This window comes from Salvelinus sp. IW2-2015, linkage group LG25 (genome assembly GCF_002910315.2).
Source record: "Salvelinus sp. IW2-2015 linkage group LG25, ASM291031v2, whole genome shotgun sequence".
Taxonomy (NCBI): Eukaryota; Metazoa; Chordata; class Actinopteri; order Salmoniformes; family Salmonidae; genus Salvelinus; species Salvelinus sp. IW2-2015.
Window position 1 is genome coordinate 11,234,754 of NC_036865.1, and position 27,090 is coordinate 11,261,843.

Consider the following 27,090-nt stretch of genomic DNA (forward strand, 5'->3'; position numbering starts at 1 on the left):
GCCATACCAAGATGTGATGCAGCCACTCAAAATGCTCTCAATGGTGCAGCTGTATAATTTTTTGAGGATCTGAGGGCCCATGCCAAATCTTTACAGAATCCTGAATGGGAAGAGGTGTTATTGTGCCCTCTTCACGATTGTGTTGGTGTGTGTGGACAATGATAGATCCTTAGTGATGTGGACACCGAGGAACTTGAATCTCTCAACCCGCTCCACCACAGCCCTGTCAATGTGGATGGGGGCGTGCTCGGTCCTCAGTTTCCTGTAGTCCACGATCAGCTCCTTTGCCTTGCTGACATTGAGGGAGAGGTTGTTGTCCTTGCACCACACTGCCAGGTCTCTGACCTCTTCCCTATAGGCTGTCTCATCGTCATTGGTGATCAGGCTTACTACCGTTGRGTCGGAGTTGTGCGTGACCACGCAGTCATGGGTGAACAGGGAGAACCGGAAGCGACTAAGCAGGCACCCCTGAGGGGCCGTGTTGAGGGTCAGCGTGACGGATGTGTTGTTGTCTACTCTCACCACCTGGGGGCGGTCGGTCAAGAAGTCCAGGATCCAGTTGCAGAAGGAGGTGTTCAGTCCCAGGGTCTTGCGCTTAGTAATGAGCTTAGTTAGAGTGATGAGTTGAACACTGAGCTGTAGTCAATTAATAGCATTCTCACATAGGTGTTCCTCTTGTCCAGGTGGGAGAGGGCAGTGCAATAGAGATTGCGTCATCTGTGGAACTGTTGGGGGGTATGCAAATTGGAGTGCGTCCAGGGTGTCTGGGATGATGGTGTTGATGTGAGCCTGACTAACTATTCAAAGCATTTCATGGCTACAAATGTGAGTGCTCCGGGGTGATAGACATTTAGACAGGTTACCTTGGCGTTCTTGGGCACAGGGACAATGATGGTCTACTTGAAACATGTAGGTATTACAGACTGGGTCAGGGAGAGGTTGAAAATGTCAGGGAAGACACTTGCCAGCTGGTCAGCGCATGATCGGAGTACGCGTCCTGGTAATCCGTCTGGTCCTGCGGCCTTGTGAATGTTATCCGTCTGGTCCTGCGGCCTTGTGAATGTTTAAAGGTCTTACTCAAATCAGCTACAGAGTGTGTGATCACAAAGTTTTCTGGAACGGCTGGTGCTCTCATGCATGATTTAGTGTTGCTTACCTTGAAGCGAGCATAGAAGACATTTAGCTCATCTGGTAGGGTCATGTCACTGGGCAGCTTGCATGTGGGTTTCCCTTTGTAATCCATGACAGTTTACAAGCCCTGCCACATCCGACGAGCGTCCGATTCGACTTAATAGGTTTCAGGCTTAGTCCTCTATTGACGCTTTGCCTGTTTGATGGATCATCAGAGGTCATAGCGGGATTTCTTATAAGCTTACAGATTAGTGTCCCGCTCCTTGAAAGCGGCAGCTCTAGCCTTTAGTTCAGTGTGGATGTTGCCTGTAATCCATGGCTTCTGGTTGGGATATGTACTTACGGTCACTGTGTGGACGACATCGTTGATGCACTTATTAATGAAGCCGATGACTGATGTAGTAAACTTCTCAATGCTATCGGGTGAATCCCGGAACATATTCCAGTCTGTGCTAGTGAAACAGTCATGTAGGTTAGCATCCACTTCATCAGACCACTTCCGTATTGGGCACTGGTACTTCATGTTTGAGTTTTTGCTTTTAAGCAGTACTCAGGAGGATAGAGTTATGGTCAGATTTGCCAAATGGAGGCCGAGGGAGAGCTTTGAATGTGTCTCTGTGTGTGGAGTAAAGGAGATGTAGAGTTTCTTCGCTTCTAGATGCACATACTGGTAGAAATGAGGTAAAACGGATTTCAGTTTCCCTGCATCACCGCCCACTAGGAGCACCGCCTCTGGATGTTCTTGTTTGCTCATTGCCCTACACAGCTCGTTCAGTGAGGTCTTAGTGCCAGCATCAGTTTGTGGTGGTAAATAGACAGATACAAAAAAATATAGATGAAACTCTCTRGGTATGGTCTACAGTTTATGAGGTATTCCAACTCAAGCGAGCAGAACCTCGAGACTTCCTTAATATTAGAGATTGCGCACCCGCTATTGTTAACAAAAACCCTCCTAGGCCTCACTCCCCCCTATCTAAGATACCTACTGCAGCCCTCATCCTCAAAATACAACATCCATTCTGCCAGTCACATTCTGTTAAAGGTCCCCAAAGCACACACGTCCCGGGCCGCTCCCCATCTCCACATGAGGCCTTTTGCCTTCTAGTAGGTCGTCATTGTAAATAAGAATTTGTTCTTAACTGATTTGCCTAGTTAAATAAAGGTTAAATTAAAATTTTTAAATGAATAAAAACAAAGAGACACAACATGACCTACACACTAATTGTGCTTCACTAGTTCTAGATAAATGAAGGATTAGTTACTATAATTAGTTTAGTTCCCTTGGAGATGAGAATATGTTTGCTAAGTGCCCTGATGAGATTATGGGTCAGTCTCACTGGGGGAGAAGCCTGCTGTGAGGGACTCATTTGGAAGATTTGGGGGAAACCACTGGATGCACACTGCTAATCTAAATTAAGACTCTTATTTTTTTGTATTAACTTTTATTTATTCAGATTATGTCAAGCCCTGACCTTAGATATCTCTGTTTTCTATATATTTTGTTTAGGTCAGGGTGTGACTAGGGTGGGTACTCTAGTGTTGTATGTCTAGGGGTTTTGTATTTCTATGTTGGCCTGATATGGTTCCCAATCAGAGACAGCTGTTTATCGTTGTCTCTGATTGGGGATCATATTTAGGCAGCCCTGTTTCCCACTTTCTGTTGTGGGATCTTGTCTATGTGTAGTTGCCTATCAGCACTCATTTGTATAGCTTCACGTTTCATTTTGTTAGTTTGTTCAGTGTTCATTCTTTAAATAAATAAGAATGTACGCATACCACGCTGCGCCTTGGTCCGATCCTTATAACAAACGGGACAGGGTAGCCCAATTGAGACCAGGGACTTATTCCCAATGGTGCCCTGAGTACAAACATTTTTCTCACAAAATGTAACATTACAAATATGATTTTAGGCTCTTTTGTGCATAATCTGTGTTTATCATTCAACAGCACTTTATCATCATCATTGTCATTGTCATTGTCATCATCATGCTGGATGGTATGTCCACAGCCCTATAGACGGATGGTATGTCCACTTAATAGATGGATAATAGATGGATAATTCTTCTCCTAATCACATCACAGCATGATCACGCTATATAACTCCATAATATTTTTTAATGATCTATGTTTGGTTAAAACATATACCCTAATTAACATGATAATTTGATACAATCAAAAAATCTAAACCTGTAGCCTATTTATTCAAAACTCATTCTGATGATTCAGATTTGCAACAACAACATAGTCGTTGTAACTGTCACARGTTAGTCGTCGTAACAGAACTTAAAACATGGTTGTGATTCAAACTGTTGATGAATGCAAATAACTCCACAGTATTACTAAATTGGTTAACATGTAAGAACATGACAGGTGAAAAATAGCTAGCCTACTGTATAACACGACCGTAGATGGTCTGGAATGGAATATGCCTCACTGAAAATAGCTCTAAGGAGTGAAGGTCTGTAAATGATGCATTTCTTTTCACTGTGCGTAGTCTGTAAGACAGGCATTTAGTGCAGTGGGAGGCCAGACAAGCTTATATTCAGACCTCTGACAATCACCATCTAAAAGCCTTAATGCACGTACTGTAGCCTACATATTACTAAATTGTGGCTTACTGCAAAATGTAGCAAGAACAGAAATGATATCTAAAAAATATATACACAATAAAAAAATATTGTCAGTTGAGAGAGTCAGTGTTGGCAATTTCCAGAGGAACTGGCAGCCATGTCCGAATAGCTGTTTTCATCTCAGGTTGGTTTTCTATCGGCAATTAGATTCCTGCTCCATTGTGAGGGCCAGCAACAGTGAGGACAGGGAAGGAATGCTAATGTCTATGTCATAGAGATGCAACTGGCTAATGCTCACTATCAATACAGCAATGCATTCCTCTTCTATTCAAAGAGGCGTTCTACACTGAAATCTCTATCATAAGAGAACTACAACATTAAAGCAGCCCCAAACAGTTCCCTCGAGGTATGGGCAAACTTTACAGATCCATTCGGAGGGCTTATTATTGTTTCTGTAAGGATTTGGAGACCAGATGGTTCAATCCAAAGGAAATCATCTTGGGGCTCCGGCTGTTTTCACTGCAAGGTCTGGCAGCACCTGTAAAAATATCTTACTAAACTGTTACCTGATGTCTGGAGTTAATGACCCATGACAGGAGAGGTTTCCCCAATAGACAATTCTCCCAGTCTGTGTCTCTCTGTGTTGCATCACCCTAAGGATGTGACATTAATGATACTCCATTTTATCTAGTACTCCTACAAAACAACTTAATTCTCAGAAAAATGACCAAGACACGGGGCCTCCCGGGTGGGGTCTAGGGCACTGCATCGCAGCGCTAGCTGCGCCACCAGAGACTCTGGGTTCGCGCCCAGGCTCTGTCACAGCCGGCCGCGACCGGGAGGTCCGTGGGGCGATGCACAATTGGCCTAGCGTCGTCCTGGTTAGGGAGGGTTTGGCCGGTAGGGATATCCTTGTCTCATCGCGCACCAGCGACTCCTGTGGCGGGCCGGGCGCAGTGCGCGCTAACCAAGGGAGCCAGGTGTACGGTGTTTCCTCCGACACATTGGTGCGGCTGGCTTCCGGGTTGGGGGCGCGCTGTGTTAAGAAGCAGTGCGGCTTGGTTGGATTGTGTTTCGGAGGACGCATGGCTTTCGACCTTCGTCTCTCCCGAGCCCGTACAGGAGTTGTAGCGATGAGACAAGATAGTAATTACTAACAATTGGATACCACGAAAATTGGGGAGAAAAGGGGGAAAAATAAAAATATTTTATTTTAATTTTTTTAAATGACCAAGACACAGAAAGATTTGTGTTATTAAGCACATAATTGCTACATCTCAGTGTAGGGGCTAGTGTAACTGTTCTACCTAGTAGTCTAACCGACAAACATCTTTTTTTTTTACTATTACAGAATTTCACCTTTGACAGATTTTCTGATGTTAGAAAGTGTTGCAAAATTTCAACAGAAAATAGGGAAGAGGGAAAATGCAGATTTTGGTCGAAAGTCATGCATAAAACTGTAACATGTCYTATATAGAGTTTCCAGACATGTTTTCTCTATGGACAACTCCTAAGAACTATTGTTGATTGCCAGTTAAATATCAACAAGTTTAGCTATAAATTGAAAAATMACTCAAATCAACAAAAACCTGCAACCACACTGGCCTTCTACGGATAAGATATATGCTCTAAGATATATCATGAATTCAAAGTTCAAATAGGGCCCCTTAAAACTAGTGCATGAAACCATAGAAAAACCTGTCTGTTTTGTGAGGAACTGCAAGGTAAGGAGGTTGGCCCTGGTGCCTGACACACACAGGGAAAAGAGTTGACCTGTGTGTTTTATGGGTCAGAGGATCCTACAGATCTCAGGATGGCAGTCTAGCTGGTTCCTCAGCTAAATGAACCAGCTRCTCCTACCAGTGCTAACAAGAGCATTACACTGACTGGGGTCATGACATGACGTCTGCCAATGAGGCATTGATGAGAGAGGGAGCAAACACTGTTTCTTCTGACCTTTTAGAAGCCTCATGGCCCTTTATATCTCCATTTGAGACATGGAAATAACCAAACATGCTCCTGCTTGACCTATCAACAGCACAAAAGTTTCTTCATTATGAGTGCTAAAGAATCAATGTTTCAATGAAGGTACATTTCAATCCATACATTCTCTGAATGGAGAAGCCTGGAAGTGTCCCTAGAATAGCTTAGAATCCTGAATTCTAATAGTCCAAATAAAATCAWGTCCCAACAACACAAGATCATTTTCTGCCAACAATAAGTGAAGAAATAAAAATMTATCCACCACAAAAAGAGCCATAGATTGAGTATCCTCATTCCCCTCCTTCCCTACATCCTAGCAGAGTGGTCCTGCTGCCTGGAATGTTCTACATACATTCTGGCAGAAAGCAGAGGGGCCATTCCTCTTCCATAAGTGACTGACAGGCCAAACAGACAGATTTATTTACATTTTTTAACTAGGTAAGTCAGTTAAGAACAAATTCTTATTTTCAATGACAGACTAGGAACAGTGCCTTGTTCAGAACAACAGATTTTTACCTTGTCAGCTCAGGGATTCAATCTTGCAACCTTTCGTTTACTAGTCCAACGCTCTAACCACTAGGCTACCTGCCGCCCCAGATACAGGTAACTGCCAAAATAATGGAAACACTTGTGTAAATGAGGGATACAAAGTATATTGAAAGCAGGTGCTTCGACATAGGTGTGGTTCCTGAGTTAATTAAGCAATGGACATCCCATCATGGTTAGGGTTATGTATAAAAATGCTGGGCAGGCCATTCTTTTTTCCATTATTTTGGCTACCATGGCTATGCCCCAAAAGGATGACAATGAAATAGAGGAGCAATAATTTGATAAACACCTTTTACCTGGCTATCAGCAACCCTTCTGTTATGATTAAATAAGACCTAAATAAGAACAGAAAGCAGCACCATGCATTCAATGTCTCCTGCATCACCTGCCAGGGAATATTCAATAAGACTCTGCTGCAGAACAACCTGACCTGAGTGCACCTCCCCATGACTCCCTCAATCTATCTTGATCTCTTTCTCTCTCTCTCCTCCTGCTCCCAGCGACTGCATTGCAGCGTTGGCTTGGCTCACCTCATGGTGTGAATGCATTCTGGCTCCTTAGTGAAGGCGTAAGCGTAGCCGCTGGAAGTGGTGCCAAAGTCGACAGCAACCACCACGATGAACGAAGGTCCTGTGTGGGCATTCGAGTCCGTGTCATTTTGCTGAGGTGGGGAGGACAGAAAAGTGGAGTCAACAAACGGAGAACGTTTAAGGAGATGTATTATTTATTCTGGATGGAAAAGCTGGTGGCTAGTTTAACGACTTAAAAAGACTGTGTGGTGAATCTCTCATACCAATCTCTCATTCCACAGTAATGGAGTTGTTTATACAGACTTCATACGGCTCTTATGGATCTATCTCCATGCAGAATATTCCATGGTGGGTTTCTTACCTGAATGTGTGAGGGTGACAGTGGGGTGATGCCAGGGTCACCCATGCTCTTTGCTGGAGAGGGAGTTGCCATTGCATCTGAGGAGACAGAAACAAGTAGATACAACATGAGTCAACTTAARTTAGCAACAACAAACAACAGAAAGCTTCATCAAAATCATCTGATTTAGGACATACATTATGTCCATTAGTACACTGCCAATCCCTGTTCCTCAACTATTCAAATAAATTGTGCAGCTGTGATCTTAGTTTTGATTCTTCAGTCGTCCTCTGATAATGCACTACAAAGAATGTTACCATTCTAACCTTTTGTTTGAAACTCCTGGCTATCTAACTACTCTTCTTTTAAGATAAAACGGCTGATGCACCTGCCTTTTAAACAGAATGGCATTTGAATTGAATGAAAGTGTGTCCATTTGCCACCACTTTCATTAGCTTCACTTAATAGTGCTTGTGAAAAGGCCCTTTGACAATGCACAATAATAGTGCTTCCTCTGTGTTTTTAAGTGTCTGGGGATGGTCTCAGTCTCAACGGGACATCYCGCTATCGGTCTGTTTTCCACATCGCTCGCCCTTTTCTCGCCCTTACAGAGTGACTGAGTGGTCCGAATCCCCACAATGTACTGCTTGGTAATTACTGTGTGGAATTACGGACCACCTGTGGATAGACTCCATCTTCTCCACCCCCTCCCCCATACCCCCTCCTTTAAATCCTAACCTTGAGTCATATTTTAAAGGGGCAATCTGTATTTGCTACATACATTTTTGTGATTTTTAAATGAATGATAATTACCCATTGATTCTTGGAGAATATAACTTATAAAGGCCGCATGACCTAACCCCATCAGAACCCAGAATATAAGCATGTTTAACTTAATTGTTTGTAACAAAAACAAAAAAAAGCCTGAAAACATGGTTAAAACAATAATTTTGATATCATGCATGGTCAGTCCTTGTATCCWTAGCTCTGTCTATGAATTTGATCGAGAGTGGTTACATTTCCCCAGCCCCATCCCTCAGCTGTTTGCCAAAAACAGTGGCAGGGTATACGCTTTGTTACTGTTTGTGGCTCTAGTGGTAAATGTGTTCCAGTGCAGTCTGTGTCGTTTATTATTAACCTGGCAGTATAAAATACTTCATGAGAAATGTCATTCAATTGTATTGAGTTCCATACAAGCAGTTGCAAAATGTCAATGCAGATGTTTTTTCTGACTAATTAGTGCAAGTTGATTTGGGCATCTGGGTGAGAATTTTCTATTTCTTTCTTTAGAATTTCCTTGAATAACCCAAGAAATCCTTAACTGTACGTAATACAGGTCAACCAGAAACTACASTATTGTTGAAGTCGATCAATCACTCACAATCTCATTAAGGATATGGCAATATAAATGTAAGTAATTTACATAACTGGCAACAGCAAATACATCAATTCATTGAATTGTGTGGTGCCTTCGCACTTACAAKACATATGTAGTGTTTTAACAATATACAGTATAATGATTTCCTTCAACATCCCCCACTATTGTGTTTAAATCCTATTGGTAATGTTGGACTCTGAAAAGGGGTCTATAAAGGTTTACTTTATGTGTATTCATCCTAAGGTGAGACATGGAAATAACCAAACAATGCACCTGCTCGACCTATCAACAGCCACAAAAGTTTCTTCATAATGAGTGCTAAAGAATCAATGTTTCAATGAAGGTACTATTCAATCCATACATATCTCTGAAGTGGAGAAGCCCTGGAATAGTTTAGAATCCTGAATTCTAATAGTCCAAATAAAATCACGTCCCAACAACACAAGATCATTTTCTGCCAACAATAAGTGAAGAAATAAACATTTATCCACCACAAAAAGAGCCATAGATTGAGTATCCTCTTTCCCCTCCTTCCCTACATCCTAGCAGAGTGGTCCTGCTGCCTGGAATGTTCTACACACATTCTGGCAGAAAGCAGAGGGGCCATTCCTCTTCCATAAGTGACTGACAGGCCAAACAGACAGATACAGGTAACTGCCAAAATAATGGAAACACTTGTGTAAATGAGGGATACAAAGTATATTGAAAGCAGGTGCTTCCACACAGGTGTGGTTCCTGAGTTTATTAAGCAATTAACATCCCATCATGCTTAGAGTTATGTATAAAAATGCTGGGAGGGCCATTATTTTTTCCATTATTTTGGCTACCATGGCTATGCCCCAAAAGGATGACAATGCCCCCATCCATTGTAACTGGATGGTTTGATGAGCATGACAATGATGTAAACCATATGCCATGGCCGTCTCAGGCAACAGATCTCAACCCAATTGAACACTGATGGGAGATTCTGGAGCGGCGCCTGACACAGCGTTTTCCACCACCATCAACAAAACACCAAATGATGGAATTTCTCATGGAAGAATGGTGTTGTATCCCTCCAATAAAGTTCCAGACACTTGTAGAATCTATGTCAAGGTGCATTGAAGCTGTTCTGGTGTCTGGTGTTTGTGGTGTCCCATGCCCTATTAAGACACTTTATGTTTGGGGCCTCCCGAGTTGCGCAGCAGTCTAAGAGGCGTCACTACAGACCCCGGTTTTATCCTGGTCTGTATCACAACCGCCCGTGATCGGGAGTCCCATAGGGCGGCGCACAATTGGCCCAGCTTTGTCCGGTTTAGGGGAGGGTTTGGCCGGGGGAGCTTTACTTGGCTCATTGTGCTCTAGTGACTCCTTGTGGCGGGCCAATCGCCTGCAGGCTGACCTTGGTCGTCAGATGAACGGTGTTTCCTCTGATACATTGGAGCGGCTGACTTCTGGGTTAAGCGGGCGGGTTTTAAGAAGCGCGGTCCTCCTTTTCGAAGGACGCATGACTCGACCTTCGCCACCCGTTGGGAACTTGCAGTGATGAGACAAGATTGAAATTGGAGAGAAAAAGTGGGTAAAATAAAGAAAACAAAAAATACACTTTATGTTGGTGTTTCCTTTATTTTGGAATTACCTTTATGTGTGCTGTGTCTATAAAGTCGAAAACATTTTCAGACTCCCCCGACTCCCAGAAAAGGATTGCAGCAGATGGCAAGATGTGGGAAAAAAATATTCAATTCATTGGTGCATTGCGATACAGAAACTATGTTGCTTGAGTGAGCACATGAGCTGGAGCTGAACTGAGTGGAAAGAGAGGCTTTCGTTTTTTGAACTTGGACTTTTTTCTCCTCTCTGCAGGAGAGGCTTTTACTTCCTGTTCTCGTCACATTCCTCTGTTTCCCCAGACGACTCTACATTTTTCAGACCCTCAGTGCAGATGTCAGACTGGGTGTTTACAGGAGAACTAGGCCCCAATTTATGACTGCGCAATGGAGGTTTTTCGATAACACATATGAGCAGCAAGAACTGGAATTTAAAACTCGATGTTAAAGTTCATTACAAGTTTATAGAAATAAATAATCTTAGGCACTAGCAATGTATTACCATGTGTGAAAATCTGGTATTCTATAGGCAAAGGCAGAGTTTTGATATGTCAGATACAGCGACCACACTACCACACACTATCACACTAACAAGTTGTAAACTAATAGTAATTTGAATCCTTAAGACACAAATGGTTTGGATATATTAAAATAGAAAGCGAAAATGTACCGATTCATCTAAAAACGGGTTCTTTTCACCTCTAGAAAGAAGCCTGGGTACGTTGACAAGCTCATCTTTTTTCTAATGACATTGTTGTGTCTTCCAATGTGATTTTCATAGCCCACTCTCGGTGAGTGCCTGTGTGATGAAGGAAAAAAAGAGGCTAATAATCCAATCCAAGCGTTGAACCTCTGGTCCTGTGGCACGCTGAGAAATGAGGTCAGAGCCTCCTCTTGCCACCTCTGCCCCGATAGCTAGGCTCACACCGCCTCCTCAATAAGGCAAGTGTGAGGGGAAGGGAAGAAATGTCTGCACATAAAATGTCCTTCACATCTTCTCTGATTTTCTCGTCTTTTCATACTAAGATTACAGGGCCAGAAATGTCATTGCTGCTGGTATGAGAGAAAAAGAGAAAAGATGTATAAACACGACGGGGAAACACATTCCTTGTAATGCTGTTGCGGTTCAGCAACGCATGCAATCACCAAAAACTGGTCCTATGAGTAAAGAGGCTAGAGGGATGATGGTTAGCACACGTTTTGATTCATAAAAGAAAACGCATCATCTAGTACCATCTGCCCGGTTTATCAAGTAGTGAGTTCACGGTTGGTGCATTACGTCTGTGTTGAACCCATCCTTCACAAGTCATGATCTATAGACAAACATACTGTAATATGCCTTCATGAACGGCAGGAGTAGAGGACTCGATACCTCACAGTGCAAGGCCTGATTAACTTTGCATTTTGCATCATACCGGCTGTATTTCTGTATTTTGAAAGTTATATATCTTGAAAACTTGACTGCTGACATGCAACACATTTGGGGACTATATCAACAATGGACTAATGAAACAAATACCAAAAGATAGTTTTTGGGTAGAGTTTTTCTTTAAGCTAGTTGAAATAGGTCACTGGAGCAATAAACCACATTTTCAAAACATTACTTACATTTAGTGCAAAAAGAAACACCAAATTGTAGTTAAGTAACTAACAACTATTGAGCAAGTGCATGTTAATACTATACCACAGTCCACACCGAGGCTAATTTAAAACAATATACAAGTGAGATTCTTGTCTCTTTGCATGTCTGATTAGATCTACTTGAAATCCATTGCACAAGTTCCAGAGTAGATCTCAAGGTTGGCCTCATAGGCACTCAGACGCATTACTTCATCCTTAAATGACTACAATGATAGGACAGGTGCATGTGCATTGTGCATGTAATCAATTCAATACATAGTGTATGTATGTTATAGTGGCATGTATAGAATCTGTAAACATCAGAGAATGTGTTGATGCTGACAGACAAGATCAACAGAGGTTCTCCAGAAAGTGGACACTGATTGGGCCAGCACGAACGAAGCAGAGCAGACACAATTTATGCCGCAATCAACAACACCTACAAAGGCAAAGAGATGCCCCATTACATTCACTGTCACAAAGATTCAGTGCCACACAAAACATCCCTTTCAAAGGGCTACATTCATGTAGATGAAGGGAAAATGAGACTGGGCGGCTCTCCTTTTGAGAGAATGTCCCACTTCTTCCCCCATCATGCCATGTGGCAGCTAGTACAGCAAGCAGTCAGAGGGAAATTGGGAGAAAGAGAGCGAGAGAGGGAGAAAGAGAGAGAGAGGCCTCTTTCATCCTCCCTCCCTCTTTTCCAACTGCATCCAGCTGGCCAAGTGCCCAGACACACAGTGCAGGGCAGCAGCCTGACAACAGCTGTGGCCAACTGAGTTTCTAGCACCCTTCATAGTCTGCACACACACACTTGCATGCATATACACACACTTATGTCTAACTGATTCCAGACCTGCTTTTCAGGTGCCCTACTACAACTGCTTCTGTATAAGGCCTGATTTTCAAAAATAAACACAACTGTATGGATAGCGGTGGAAGGTAATTCGGCATGATGTTTCAGAGAAGATATAGCCTATTTAGTGAGAAATGCAACTGGCTTCAAAATAATAATAATGACATCATCATTTACACACTAAGTGGGTAAAAGTGGCTAAATGTACATAATTTGTCAATACAAATGCAATTCCAGTGTGATGTATATTAGGAAAATWTACATATTCTCCCTCCATGTCCTTCTACTGTATGTGTATTTATTATGGACCTCCATTAGTTCCTGCCAAGGCAGCAGCTACTCTTCCTGGGGTCCAGCAACATAAAAGCAGTTATATACCATTTTAAAAACATTACAATACATTTCACAGCAGATTTCACAATACATTAAGTGTGTACCCTCAGGTCACTACTCAACACAAAATCCATGTGTATGTGTGTGTATAGTGCGTATGTTATCATATGTGTGTGTATGCGTGTGTCTGTGCCAGTGTGTCTCTTCACAGTCTCATTAACTTGCTAAATTTCCACATTATTCATTACAAGATTTATTTGAGGTTCAGGGTTTAGTGAATGATTTGCCCCAAATACAATGTTTTTTTATTTTTTTATATTTAGGACTAACTTATGTAAATCAAATCAAATTGTATTAGTCACATGCGCCGAATACAACAAGTGTAGACCTTACAGTGAAATGCTTACTTACGGCCCCCTAAAAAAATACGGATAACAATAAGAGATAAAAGTAACAAGTAATTAAATAGCAGCAGTAAAAAATAACAATATATACAGGGGGGTGCCGGTACAGAGTCAATGTGCGGGGGCACCGGTTAGTTGAGGTAGTATGTACATGTAGGTAGAATTATTAAAGTGACTATGCAGAGATGACAACAGAGAGTGGCAGTAGTGTGGAGGGGGGGGGGGGGGGGGGGCAATGCAAATAGTCTGGGTAGCCATTCGACTAGATGTTGCAAGAAGTGCTGAGGAAGGTGCTGGTTCTAAACCTGCCTTGGACTCAGAAATCAATCTATAGATCCGTGTCTAGTGCAAACGATATCCCAGCAGTGGAGAATGTGCAGATCAGACAGAAATACACCACCTCCGCTGCACTGAGTGAAGCATGAACTGATTACCATAGAACACAACTAGGTTTAACTTGATCAGCATATCCTCACCTACTATAGATAGTGCTGCAGACATGCATAGCTCAACCTTTCCCCTATATTATCTGCAGATAATATAGGTCATAGGTTGTACTGGCATATGTTAAGTAATATAAACTCTATGGTATAAGGCTTAAAAAAYGGTTCTTCGGCTGTCCCCATAGAAGAACCCTTTTTGGTTCCAGGTAGAACCTTTTTTGTGGAAAGGGTTCTACATGGAACCCAAAAGTATTCTACCTGGAACCAAAAATAGTTATTCAAAGGGTTCTCTTGTGGGGACAGCTGAAGAACCATTTTAGGTTCTAGATAGTGACTAGTCTTCTAAGAGTGTATGAGAGGAGTGAAAAACTAGAGAATATAACTGATGAGAAATTGAGGGGCTTCCAACCATGACTTCTATTGCATGTTTTCAATGATCAAGGTACAATGCAGACACCACATGGTTTCTCTGAGGAAGGATGAATGCCCTCTTGTGAGTGTGAGAGTCCTTCTGTGCTGGTGTCAGGTATCCTCCAAACAGAGCGGAGGAGACGGGGAGGTAGGGATATCTGCTCAACTGTTGTATAATAAACATGTCCCGCTAGCGTCTCCCAGCCGGATCGTTTAGAGAGAAAAGGCCTCGTTCCAGATCAGTCTGGAGGTAAATCAGTGTGACATTTTGACAGCAGCGCAACATCTGCCTGAGGAGTTTCAAAGTACACAGCTCAGTGGCTATATACATTGTGCTTTTGACTGGCCAACCGAGCAGGGGAGCGGCTGGGAAACCCAGATAGTATGCCAGTACAACCTATGACCTATGAATGACAAGATGGTGGGTACAGGGAAGCAAAAATAAACATAAACAGATTTGTCAATTTGTCAAGGCTGGCTCAATGTATATGCACTTTTTGTCATTTTGATGACAAAGTACATTTTCTCTTAAATTTGCCCAAATATACTTGATTTATGTGGGACAGTCTACTGCACCCCATAACACCCTATAACAGGGGTCGGCAAACCCCAAAGTTTTTAGTAAAAATAAATAAAGGAGTTTAATTTAGGAAAATGAATCGGTTCACAAGTATTCCCACGAATAAAAAAAGAGACGTGATTTTGTCTCAACGTAATCAAGGTATTCAATTATTGTTATTTTTGGGGCTTAGTTGTGGTCAATTTGCAGTGTTCAAAATCATTATTATTATTATTATGATGTTCCAGGCCCCCGACCGTCCGCTCCGACAACAACCGGCCTGCGGCTGAATCTAGCCGCCTACCCCTGCCCTATAGCTTCCCTCGGTTCTATTTCTAGTACACTATTCCCAACTATGTGAGTACATGTAGCTGTTCAAAATAACATGCAATGTTCAACATCACACATTCTGATAGATAACTGAGCTCAAACATGAGAATAGTGTCAAGGTCCATAGTGCCTGGTCTTACTACCACAACAACGATATGGAACAATGGTGAATGGCATTTGAAAGAAAGAAAGAGTGAGCCTTGTTTCCTACAAGGGCAGAGCATTTAGGTCATCCTAAGGAAATTCCGAAAAACCTCTCCAAACAATAGACTTTCTCCTTCTTCTTCTTCTCTCTCTCTCTACGCTGGAGACCCTTATAACAACAAAACCACGGCAAAATTCAATTTGACACAAAACAGATTCAAATAGCTGCCCATTATGTACATATTGCAGACACGTCAACACTGCACGTTCAAAAGCATCCTCTATCAAAAACATCAATTTGGCAAGCTCATGCTCAAGATATCAAACTTTACGTAATCATGACCCATCAGTGCTTTCATGCTTTCGTCAATTTCAGTGTCAAACTAAACAGCCAATGTGTTTTCGGATCCCCTCCCATGATTTTCTTGGCCCCAGATGCTCCGAAGGCAGAACTAAAGCTGAATAATTTAACACAGTAGAATATTCTAAGCTTCATTTTTACCAGAGCATATAATTCATTGTGGTTACACATAGCGATGGTGCATTGAGTTAAATCTGGCTGAGAATCTGCCCAGGTGTTTATTACAGTATTTCCACCAAGACACCATATATTSAACTGCTGTAAGTTTTTAGGTTGTCCTGCATTTTTGGTGCTTTTTGTTGTTTGAAGTAAGGTAGCGAAGAGCAACACCTTTATAAAGGTTCTGATGTAAATCTCTTAAAGGTCCCAAACACTATGAAAGGTGGATGCAGACATTGCCATGATCTGTTTCACCTGTCCTTGTGATTGTCTCCACCCCCCTCCAGGTGTCGCTTATTTTCCCCGGGGTATTTATCCCTGTGTTTCCTGTCTCTCTGTGCCAGTTCGTCTTGAATGTTTCAAGTCAACCAGCGTGTTTTTCCCGTGCTCCTGCTTTTTCTAGTCCTCACGGTTTTGACCCTTGCCTGTTTCTGGACTCTGTACCCGCCTGCCTGACCATTCTGCCTGCCTTGACCTCGAGCCTGCCTGCCACTCTGTACCTCCTGGACTATGAACTGATTTTGACCTTTTGCCTGTCCATGACCATTCTCTTGACTACCCTTGGGATACTAATAAATATCAAAGACTCAAACCATCTGCCTCCCGTGTCTGCATCTGGGTCTCGCCTTGTGCCCTTATAGCTATGGGATGTATACAACTGAGTATACCAAACATTAGGAACACCTTCCTGATATTGAGTTGCACCCCCCTTTTGCCCTCAGAATAGCCTCATTTTGTCGGGGAATGGACTCTACAAGGTGTCGAAAGCGTTCCACAGGGATTCTGGCCTATGTTGACTCCAATGCTTCCCACAGTTGTGTCAAGTTGGATGGATGTCCTTTGAGTGGTGGACCATTCTAGATACACGCGGGAAACTGTTCAGCATGAAAAACCCAGCAGCGTTGCAGTTCTTCACACAAACCGGTGCACCTGGCACCTACTACCATACCCCGTTCAAAGGCACTTCAATCTTTTGTCTTGCCCGTTCAATCTCTGAATGGTACACATGCACAATCCATGTCTCAATTGTCTCAAGGCTCAAAAATCCTTCTTTAACCAATGTCCTCCCCTTCATCTACACTGATTGAAGTGGATTTAACACGTGACCTCAATAAGGGATCATAGCCTTCAACTGGATTCACCTGGTCAGTCTATGTCATGGAGCAGGTGTCGTTAATGTTTTGTATACTTAGCGTACATTGCTGTGGGATGTGGAAGAGCTTGTATCTGACAGCATTGGGATGGGAGTGAGAGATGTGACAAAACCAAGACCAAGAGAATACACAAATACAGTCAGTGTTTATATACTTGGGATTCCATTGAAACATATGAAACCAGTTACCGCTTCATTGGACATCAAACAGGTGTGTGCTMCAGTAGGCTTTGGTTTCTAACATTGAACTGGTTAGAGTACAAAGACTATAGCCTTCTGTGGAGTAAATTGAGTTTGATGGAGGAGAGCGACAAAGACACATACAGAAAAAAAGTTTACAGTAATTTCATGAAGGGCCTCTTGGGTAATCGAAAAGATGTCATACTGCTGATGTCTAACGGCTGTTTAAGTCTTACTCTACAATCCAATGTCTTGTGAAAAGCGCCTCCCTCATACTTCTCAACAGAATGGGTGCCTCCTCTTGAGGGTAAACACAGCCAATATCTTAGTCATGACGTAATGCTGATCATAGGACTCCTGGTACCTTGCCAGTTTATTTGCATCGCAATTCACATTTTCAACCTTGATTTTGGTAAAGAGGAATATCACTTGCTGAGAGGGTGAATTCTCTCAAAGTACACGTTCCATGATAAAATACTAGAGCTTATCAGGGATATTGGTCAACTATCCAATTGGGTGGCACTTTACATGAAGTTGCTCTCATACCTGTGTAGTAACACTGTAATTACACTAGTATGCTCCTTATTCCACTTGTCTGAGCAATTTCTCGTGTAAAACGTAACAACCATGTTATTACTGTAGTAATTACAGCATTATTACACTGGTATGAGACCAATGTGTTCTCCAAAAGGGTCACATATAGAATAGCTATTCAACATATCTATTTCCATGCAACAAAAATGTGATCATAATGTGATCAATGTCACCCATTGTCACCTAGTCACGACATTAATTAACGTTTCGATAGAGAGGACACACCTGTGTTGTGGTGGGCTCTCTGGTGTGTGTCTCGTCTAGGAGTGGCGATTGGATTTTTCTGACCGTAAGGGCTCGCCACAGTGATTTCACAGCTCCGTTTGCGTCGCGTTCCAAAAATTCAGCCGTACAAAAGTAGGTAGAACTACGTAGAGCTACGCAAAAGAAGCTCCATCGGATCTGTTGCGTAGACTGTGTGGAGCCCTTTAGGGCCTCTGAAAGACAACTTCCTGCCTGACCCTGGCTCATCAGGTTCAGCCCCCCTACCACTTTGTCTCAAGAACTCCCAGTTATTGGGTTGACCTCAAACAGAAATGCTAATGGCTGAGGCCTTAAATCACCTCTGACTGCAGCCTTACCCCCTCCCCTGGTCTGAACTCCTTTCCCAGCCACCAACCCCTAACACCCCATCCATTTCACAAATAGATGCCAACGATGGCTGCAAGTGAGGCAATTTGCTTCAATACATTTAAGTAAATTAAAAGGGCAATTGTATACTAGAGCTCAAGGGTCTCGTACAGAGGCTGTACATGTTTAATATAATAACCGCTTTATCACTGTGGTAGATGAACTTCTGTTGTGACACTACTGGTGTTGTGCTGTAAGAATGCCCCGCTTACTTCAGCAAGAAGCCAGTAATGTGTTGGTTGCTATGGGAACCTACGGGAACCTCGTGTGTTTTGTGTGAGTGAGTGCAATGACATGACAGCACACCGGTGGTGCAATTTGTCTGCTCATGGTGTGCTGCTCATGACTGCTCATGGTGTGCTGAGTCACATTGAGGTATTGTAATACATTTTAAAGTCCTTTTTCAATGCTCGTCACTGTCCACCTACAGTATTCGTTGGCCAGCTGGTTTATGAGCTGGATGACATTGTAGTGAGTCATACATCACTATCTTATGGTAAAAGGTCTCCTTAACGCAAGGCATTTCAATGTCACCTCTGAACTGTCGTCTGACCTGACCTCATCACATTTACACTCTTCTGTTCATTGATACTCAAAATAGGTTCCTTGCATGCATGGTATGGGCAATGCTGACCCTATTCTTTGAAAACACCCTACAACTGTTCCATCCTCTCATTGAGGATTGCTGTGGAGGAATCACACATTGGTTGGCTGGAGCCACGTGTGGGAGCGTACATAAGTACTTGTAGAACAGCTGGACAGAACACACAGAAAATAGCCCAGTGATGAGCTCCACCAGAGGAAAACCAGAGGAAAACTGGCCTTAGCAACAGGGCTAAAAGTTGTCTATCACAGTGAATCTGATTGAATTCCTAGGTCATAGTATACTCAATCTAGAGAATCCACCCACAGCAAAACACTTGGTCTGATTGAAGAGCTTTCAGATGGAAACGAACTAGCTTGTGATAGATTATTTTTATATGTCACATTCTGTTTTAATGCCTTGTTGCATCAAGCTGTCGCCAATGCTATCTACAAAGGCAATACAGGATTCATCTGTGTTTTTGGAATCTGCAATCATATTAATATCACAAACTAAATAAATCTCTTGAGTATGACTCCGCTGAGCTCTCCCTCTCTCTCTGCTTTAAATGTGTAGAACATGTGTGGCTGTCCCTCAGGGAACACAAAGCTCTCCATTAGTGCAGTCATTGGGTGTTCCCACTTGGGACCCTTGGGACCCTTCCTGACATGACCCTCCAGCATGACAATGCCACCAGCCATACTGCTCGTTCTGTGTGTGATTTCTTGCAAGACAGGAATGTCAGTGTTCTGCCATGGCCAGCGAAGAGCCCGGATCTCAATCCCATTGAGCGCGTTCAAAATATTTGAATATTTGAAATATCAAAATATTTGAAAAATGTGTTTTGATTTTGCTCTTTAAATGTGCATTGCAAGTTATGATAGTGACGTCGGGAATAAGAAGTAATGATAATTTGAAACAAGTCATTGCAGTTTTGGGTGTGTCTACTAGCTCAATCAGAGGGGTGTTTACATGCCATATGTCATCTCTGGGATTTGTATCAGCACACTAATAGGTACTTGAGGCATTGAGCGGCGCTAATAATCAGCTCTCATGATGAGATGGTCCCTGTAGCTAAGGTAACCAGCTGAGTGCAAAATCAATTAATGTCAATTTGTTACCTTCACACATTATACTGCACACAATTAAAGAACCTAATAAACTCAGCAAAAAAATAAACATCCTCTCACTGTCAACTGCGTTTATTTTCAGCAACTTAACATGTGTAAATATTTGTATGAACATAACAAGATTTAACAATTGAGACATAAACTGAACAAGTTCCAAACATGTGACTAACAGAAATTGAATAATGTGGCCCTGAACAAAAGGGGGGGTCAAAATCAAAACTAACAGTCAGTATCTGGTGTGGCCACCAGCTGCATTAAGTACTGCAGTGCATCTCCACCTCATGGACTGCACCAGATTTGCCAGTTCTTGCTGTGAGATGTTACCCCACTCATCCAACAAGGCACCTGCAAGTTCCCGGACATTTCTGGGGGGAATGACCCCAGCCCTCACCCTATGATCCAACAGGTCCCAGACGCGCTCAATGGGATTGAGATCCGGGCTCTTCGCTGGCCATGGCAGAACACTGACATTCCTGTCTTGCAAGAAATCACACACAGAACGAGCAGTATGGCTGGTGGCATTGTCATGCTGGAGGGTCATGTCAGGATGAGCCTGCAGGAAGGGTACCACATGAGGGAGGAGACTGTCTTCCCTGTAACGCACAGCGTGAGATTGCCTGCAATGACAAGCTCAGTCCGATGATGTGTTGACACACCGCCCCAGACCATGACGGACCCTCCACCTCCAAATCGATCCCGCTCCAGAGTACAGGCCTCGGTGTAACGCTCATTCCTTCGACAATAAACGCTAATCCTACCAACCCTGGTGAGACAAAACTGCGACTCGTCAGCACTTTTTGCCAGTCCTGTCTTGTCTAGCGACGGTGGGTTTGTGCCCATAGGCGACGTTGTTGCCGGTGATGTCTGATGAGGACCTGTCTTACAACAGCTACAAGCCCTCAGTCCAGCCTCTCTCAGCCTATTGCGGACAGTCTGAGCACTGATGGAGGGATTGCGCGTTCCTGGTGTAACTCGGGCAGTTGTTGTTGCCATCCTGTACCTGTCCCGCAGGTGTGATGTTCGGATGTACCGATCCTGTGCAGGTGTTGTTACACGTGGTCTGCCACTGCGAGGACGATCAGCTGTCCGTCCTGTCTCCCTCCCTGTAGCGCTGTTTTAGGCGTCTCACAGTACGGACAATTTATTGCCCTGTCCACATCTGCAGTCCTCATGCCTCCTTGCAGCATGCCTAAGGCACGTTCACGCAGATAAGCAGGGACCCTGGGCATCTTTCTTTTGGTGTTTTTCAGAGTCAGTAGAAAGGCCTCTTTAGTGTCCTAAGTTTTCATAACTGTGACCTTAATTGCCTACTGTCTGTAAGCTGTTAGTGTCTTAACGACCGTTCCACAGGTGCATGTTCATTAATTGTTTATGGTTCATTGAACCAAGCATYGGAAACTGTGTTTAAACCCTTTACAAAGAAGATCTGTGAAGTTATTTGGATTTTTACYAATTATCTTTGAAAGACAGGGTCCTGAAAAGGGGACATTTAGTTTATTAGTTTATTAGTCAAACACTGCATATCAATAATCTTAAAAAGACAACATTACTTCTCTGACTGTGACCCTGAATAGTATGGGGACTCRATTGTCCCGTTCTTCTGCGAAGCTCAAATGTACATACTGATCGATTCCACAGTGACTGTGACCTCTATATCAGTTATTCTTAAGGTAGCTATCCCCCTTTCCCATTCCCAAATATGATTGGTGTGTGCTGTACAGACTGAGCAGCAGACCATGCTGGGCCAGGGGCCACCCATACTCTCCCCCATATTCCTCTTCTTCAGGGGGAGTCCGGATAAACCAGGGTAGACTGAGAGCAGACATGGAGAGAGATCAGGCCACGTCCCACTGCGTCTGCCTCATCCCAATAATGCAGCTGAGCTCACGAAAGTAAGTGCCGTTAGTGCACATCCCCACCCACCATTTCACAAGGTCACGAGTGCCTGGCAGGAGAGCTTAGGATTGGCAGCACTGCTCAAATAGTGCAGTGCCTTGTACACACAAAATGCAGTCTGTTCAAAACTTTTGAAACACCTTGTCACAACCTATTAAATGATTCTCAATCAAATACTTGCATATATGTTGATATTGAGTTTCATTCCAAAACGCTAAATATCCATTTTCAGAAATGTTGGTAAATTAGCTTTTATTGTTTAAAGAAATGATGAGCGATTGGTGCTTTTACTATCGAATCATGGCATGGCATTGTTCAATGACACATGTATTTGTTTAAAATCTATCACTTAATGGTTTCATTTCCAAGAGACAAACAGCCTAATCATGCTATTTTTGCTAAATGCTATACAGTGCATTGGGAAAGTATTCAGACCCCTTCCCTTTTTCCACATTTTGTTACGTAACAGCCTTGTTCTAAAATGTATGAAATAAATGTAGTTTCTCATCAATCTACACACAATAACCCATAATGACAAAGCAAAAACTGGTTTTTAGAAATGTTTGCAAATGTATTAAAAATAAACAGAAATAACTTATTTACATAGGTATTCAGACCCTTTGCTATGAGACTCGAAATTGTGCTCAGGTGCGTCCTGTTTCCATTYATCATTCTTGAGATGTTTCTACAACTTCATTGGAGTCCACCTGTGGTAAATTCAATTGATTGGACATGATTTGGAAAGGCACACACCTGTCTATATAAAGGTCCCACAGTTAACAGTGCATGTCAGAGTAAAAACCAAGCCATGAAGTCGAAGGAATTGTCCGTAGAGCTCAGAGACAGGATTGTGTCGAAGCACAGATCTGGGGAAGGGTACCAAAAAAATTCTGCAGCATTGAAGGTCCCCAACAACACAGTGGCCTCCATCATTCTTAAATGGAAGAAGTTTGGAACCACCAAGACTCTTCCTAGAGCTGGTCGCCCGGCCAAACTGAGCAATCGGGGGAGAAGGGCCTTGGTCAGGGAGGTGACCAGGAACCCGATGGTCCCTCTGACAGAGCTCCAGAGTTCCTCTGTGGAGATGGGAGAACCTTCAAGAAGGAAAACCATCTGCAGCACTCTACCAATCAGGCCTTTATGGTAGAGTGGCCAGATGGAAGCCACTCATCAGTAAAAAGGCACATGACAGCCCGCTTGGAGTTTGCCAAAAGGCACCTAAAGGACTCTAAGACCATGACAAACAAGATTCTCTGGTCTGATGAAACCAAGATTGAACTCTTTGGCCTGAATGCCAAGTGTCACATCTGGAGGAAACCTGGCCCATTCCTATGCTGAAGCATGGTGGTTGCAGCATCATGATGTGGGGATGTTTTTCAGCGGCAGTGACTGGCAGATTGGTCAGGATCGATGGAAAGATGAACGGAGCAAAGTACAGAGAGATCCTTGATGAAAACCTGCTCCAGAGAGCTCAGGACCTCAAACTGGGGCGAAGGTTCATCTTCCAACAGGAAAACAACCCTAAGCACACAGCCAAGACAATGCAGGAATGGCTTCGGGACAAGTCTTTGAATGTKCTTGAGTGATCCAGCCAGAGTCCGGACTTGAACCCGATCGAACATCTCTGGAGAGACCTGAAAATAGCTGTGCAACAACGCTCCCCATCCAACCTGACAGAGCTTGAGAGGATCTGCAGAGAAGAATGTGAGAAACTTCCCTAATACAGGTGTGCCAAGCTTGTAGCATCATACCCAAGAAGAGTCAAGGCTGTAATCGCTGCCAACGGTGCTTCAACAAAGTACTGATTAAAGGGTCTGAATACTTATCTAAATGTGATATTTCTATTAAAAATATATATATACTTTTTTATAAATAAATGTACAAATGATACATTTGTGACATCAATATATATATATTTTATGATTCAATACAGTAATATGAGATCTGTATGTAAAACATTTACATTTTACATTTTAGTAATTTAGCAGATGCTCTTATCTAGAGCGAGACTTACAATGTGGATTCATCTTAAGATTGCTAGGTGAGACAAGCACATATCACAGTCAAATATACATGATACCAACATTCCATTCCAACTAAACAATGGATGTATAGCGTTTAAAAAATATATATATATATTTTCATACACATCTAAAATCTATGAATAAAAAAATCTGAGAACAGTAATATTTTTACACACACATGAAGGTAAGCATTTTTTTTTAAAGAATAAACACAAATGTGAAAAATTGGTATATAGGCCTATTTTTTATAAATATAAACTCTTCATAAATTATCTGGATCAACAATGAAGACCATAAAAATAATACATGGGTAGGCCTAATTCATAACACTGTGTAACAAAACTATCGCTAAAACTTTCTCTCTAACCAGCTCTGAACACCAGAATGTATGTTAATATTATTACTGTATAATTTCACCCTGATGATGTCAAAAGAGCTAACAAGCTGCATTCATCGTCATTGTATGACATCAGTCCCCCAGGAAAGGGCTCAATCGGTGAARGAGCCTTTGTGTGCGCGCATCCTGGCTGCCCACAAAATGAACAAAGGTCTCTTTATCAGCAACTTCAATGTGTCACCGTGGGAATGTGAAAAACAAGCATGGATTGGGATTTGATCCGAAATCCAAAGGTTTTTCTGATGGCTGAGTTTCTTTATTTTTCCTTTATTTAACTAAGCAAGTCAGTTATGAACAAATTCTTATTTTCAATGACAGCCTAGGAACAGTAGTGTAGTGTCCATGACAGTAGTGTCCATGACAGCCTAGGAACTTGCCTTGTTCAGATTTTTACCTTGTCAGCTCAGGGATTTGATCTAGCAACCTTTCAGTTACTAGTCCAATGCTCTAACCACTAGGCTACCTGCCCCCCCAGAGTAGGCTACATGTTTTGTGGAACATATGAGCCAAACAAAGTTAAGCCATTCGATAAACTTTCACAACACCCAACCCCAAAGGTAGGACAGGCAAATGGTCAAGCCTCAAGTTCATTGTGAAAACACCGTAATTAACATATTAACAACTGGGTGTCAACAAATAACAAGCATGCGCAACATCCTGTGATGAAGTGTGATAATTAGGACATGACAGACCCCTCTGTTCACTTTGACTTCTCAATGAGCAATCACAATCACAAGAAGGACAACAGACTTTCACTTTTGGATTTCAAGCACATCCAGCCAAAAGTATATAGGGCCTACTGTACACAATTATTCTCCCCTCTAATTTTACATCATATAGGAGTGGTGTCAGATGATTTAGCCTACTTGCTGCATTCAAAACAACTGTGAACTCGGAAATCAGAGATTTCCAACTCCAGTGCGTTCATGACAACTTGGAATTCAGAAAAACGTTATCCGACTGGAAAAACTCGTTTTGAACAGTCATCAAACTCGGAATTCCATGTCCTAAACTCGAGCATCTTTCTAGAGCTCTGTCTTTCCGACCTGAAGATCACTGACGTCATGATTTGACCTCGTTTTCTTCCCGAGTTCCCAGTTGTCTTGAAAGCACCATTTGTCCTGCAGAGGAACCGATATGACATAAAAGTAAATAGTCCTAGTCCTAAATGACATGTTAGACATGAAAACCTCGAAGAAAACGTTCAATAAGTAAAACAACATGAAAACTTGAGCACTGGTTGAGATTGAAGACAATTGAAATGCAGTAATTTATCCGCCCATTACGCAGATAGTGTCCATAATAGAGGAACCAACCATTCCTATCGCTGCATTTATCAGCGCACTCAGACTATATAGCGATTACTTCTAATCAGACGTTTTAACCACATTGCTGCGAATGCGACACCTGGGGGGTGGTGGGGCACGCAGACTTTTGCTGCATTGTGTCAAGCCTCCGGTGGGATTGACCATGTGACCAAACTCTGCTCAGTTATGGAGGACCAAACTATAGGCTACTGGGCGGGTATTTATAGTTTTTCTGCCCAATGCAAAAGGGCGTTAGTATGTGTGCCCATTTTCTGGGACTACAGGAGAAATGTTCTGCAGAGTAATATTATGATTCTAATAATTAAATGTATTGCTGTCGAGGTGGGTTCTCAGAGGTAGGCTGTTTCCTTCACGTTGCGGCAAAGCTCTCTTGAAGCTGCATGAACACGACTATAGCCTATATCCTATGCTTTCCAAGAATATTCATTATAAACCTTTGTATAAATTGCAATTTCTCATAAATATAACAAGAGCGAATACCTCTATACCACCACCATCACGTAACCCGAACGACTATTGCACAAATCAAACGTGAAAACGGAAAAGGAGTCTCCTGGCAAGGTCTCAAATAGGCTCCGAATGCGCACTGAATGAGCGCACCTATAGAGTGTAGCCTTGATGCTGCATAATAGCGTGAGGCCTCTGAAGAATACTTCAGGATCACAAGAGGGTTAGAAAGAAGCTTTTTACCTGCTATTATGTTGTCTGTTGCCGATTCTTTCTCAGTCATCATGCCCAGCTGTTTTATCGTTCCTTGAGTCTCCCCTAAACAGTTACACATGCAGTTTGTCCTTGTTTACTTGCCAGTCTGAATCATTAGATTGATGAAAAAAAGCTAAATTATCTCACTCGGATTATCCCCCTTAAACCTGCTTTCTTTCTCTTCAGTTCTTTTAACTGGAAAATAGGACTTGCTATGGATGGCGCGCTAAAAAGCCCATTTAAAGGATGCACAGCGGGGTTGACCCATTCAGCTGAAAGACTGTCGTCGAGTTTGGCCGATCTACACCTCCAAAGAAATGAGGTCTGCTACCCAGGCTGCTACTTTCCGATCGTTAGGTAGCCCTCTGTCCCGCCCCTCCCGTCAGCTCGCACGGCTGTTCTGGCAAGGAATGTCTCCCAATAATCCAGAGCTAAAAGTCGACAGTAGGGGCTGCAAGGATGCAGCACTAGCTAGCCTATACCTCATCATCTATATTTCTGCTGTCCTGCAGTTGCACATTTTCATTAGTCATCTCCTCATTATGCAAATAAGAACCCCTCCCAAATCTATGAAATGGTTTTCAGGTTAGCCTACCTCTCATGTTTTTCTTTTTGCCTACAACATCAATAAACTTGTACTGCATCTTTCAAGCTTGGTAAAATGCACTATGCTTGTGGGTTTGTAGTAGGCTACATTCATGAGGACCCTTGATGACAAACACTTTGAGTTCAATACAAAATTAGATGGTCAAGGCTGGACTCTTTAGAATTTTTTGGGGGGAGCAA

The 27,090-nt window shown here is 42.6% G+C and overlaps 1 protein-coding gene across 2 annotated transcripts in view; it reads right to left on the minus strand.

The window, feature by feature from the left end:
* Positions 1 to 26,711, minus strand: part of LOC111951835 (heat shock 70 kDa protein 12A-like) — a 47,979-nt gene extending 21,268 nt beyond the window's left edge. The window contains exons 1-3 of one of the 2 annotated variants that reach the window (XM_023970078.2): positions 26,293 to 26,711; positions 7,125 to 7,201; positions 6,764 to 6,894 (exon numbers count right to left, since the gene is read on the minus strand). In XM_023970078.2, coding sequence (XP_023825846.1) covers positions 6,764 to 6,894; positions 7,125 to 7,201; positions 26,293 to 26,383 — 299 coding nt within the window. In that variant the 5' untranslated portion in view covers positions 26,384 to 26,711. The remainder of the gene's footprint in view (positions 1 to 6,763; positions 6,895 to 7,124; positions 7,202 to 26,292) is intronic. The other variant, XM_023970077.2, reaches the window with a different exon arrangement.
* Between the last annotated feature and the right edge of the window lie 379 nt (positions 26,712 to 27,090).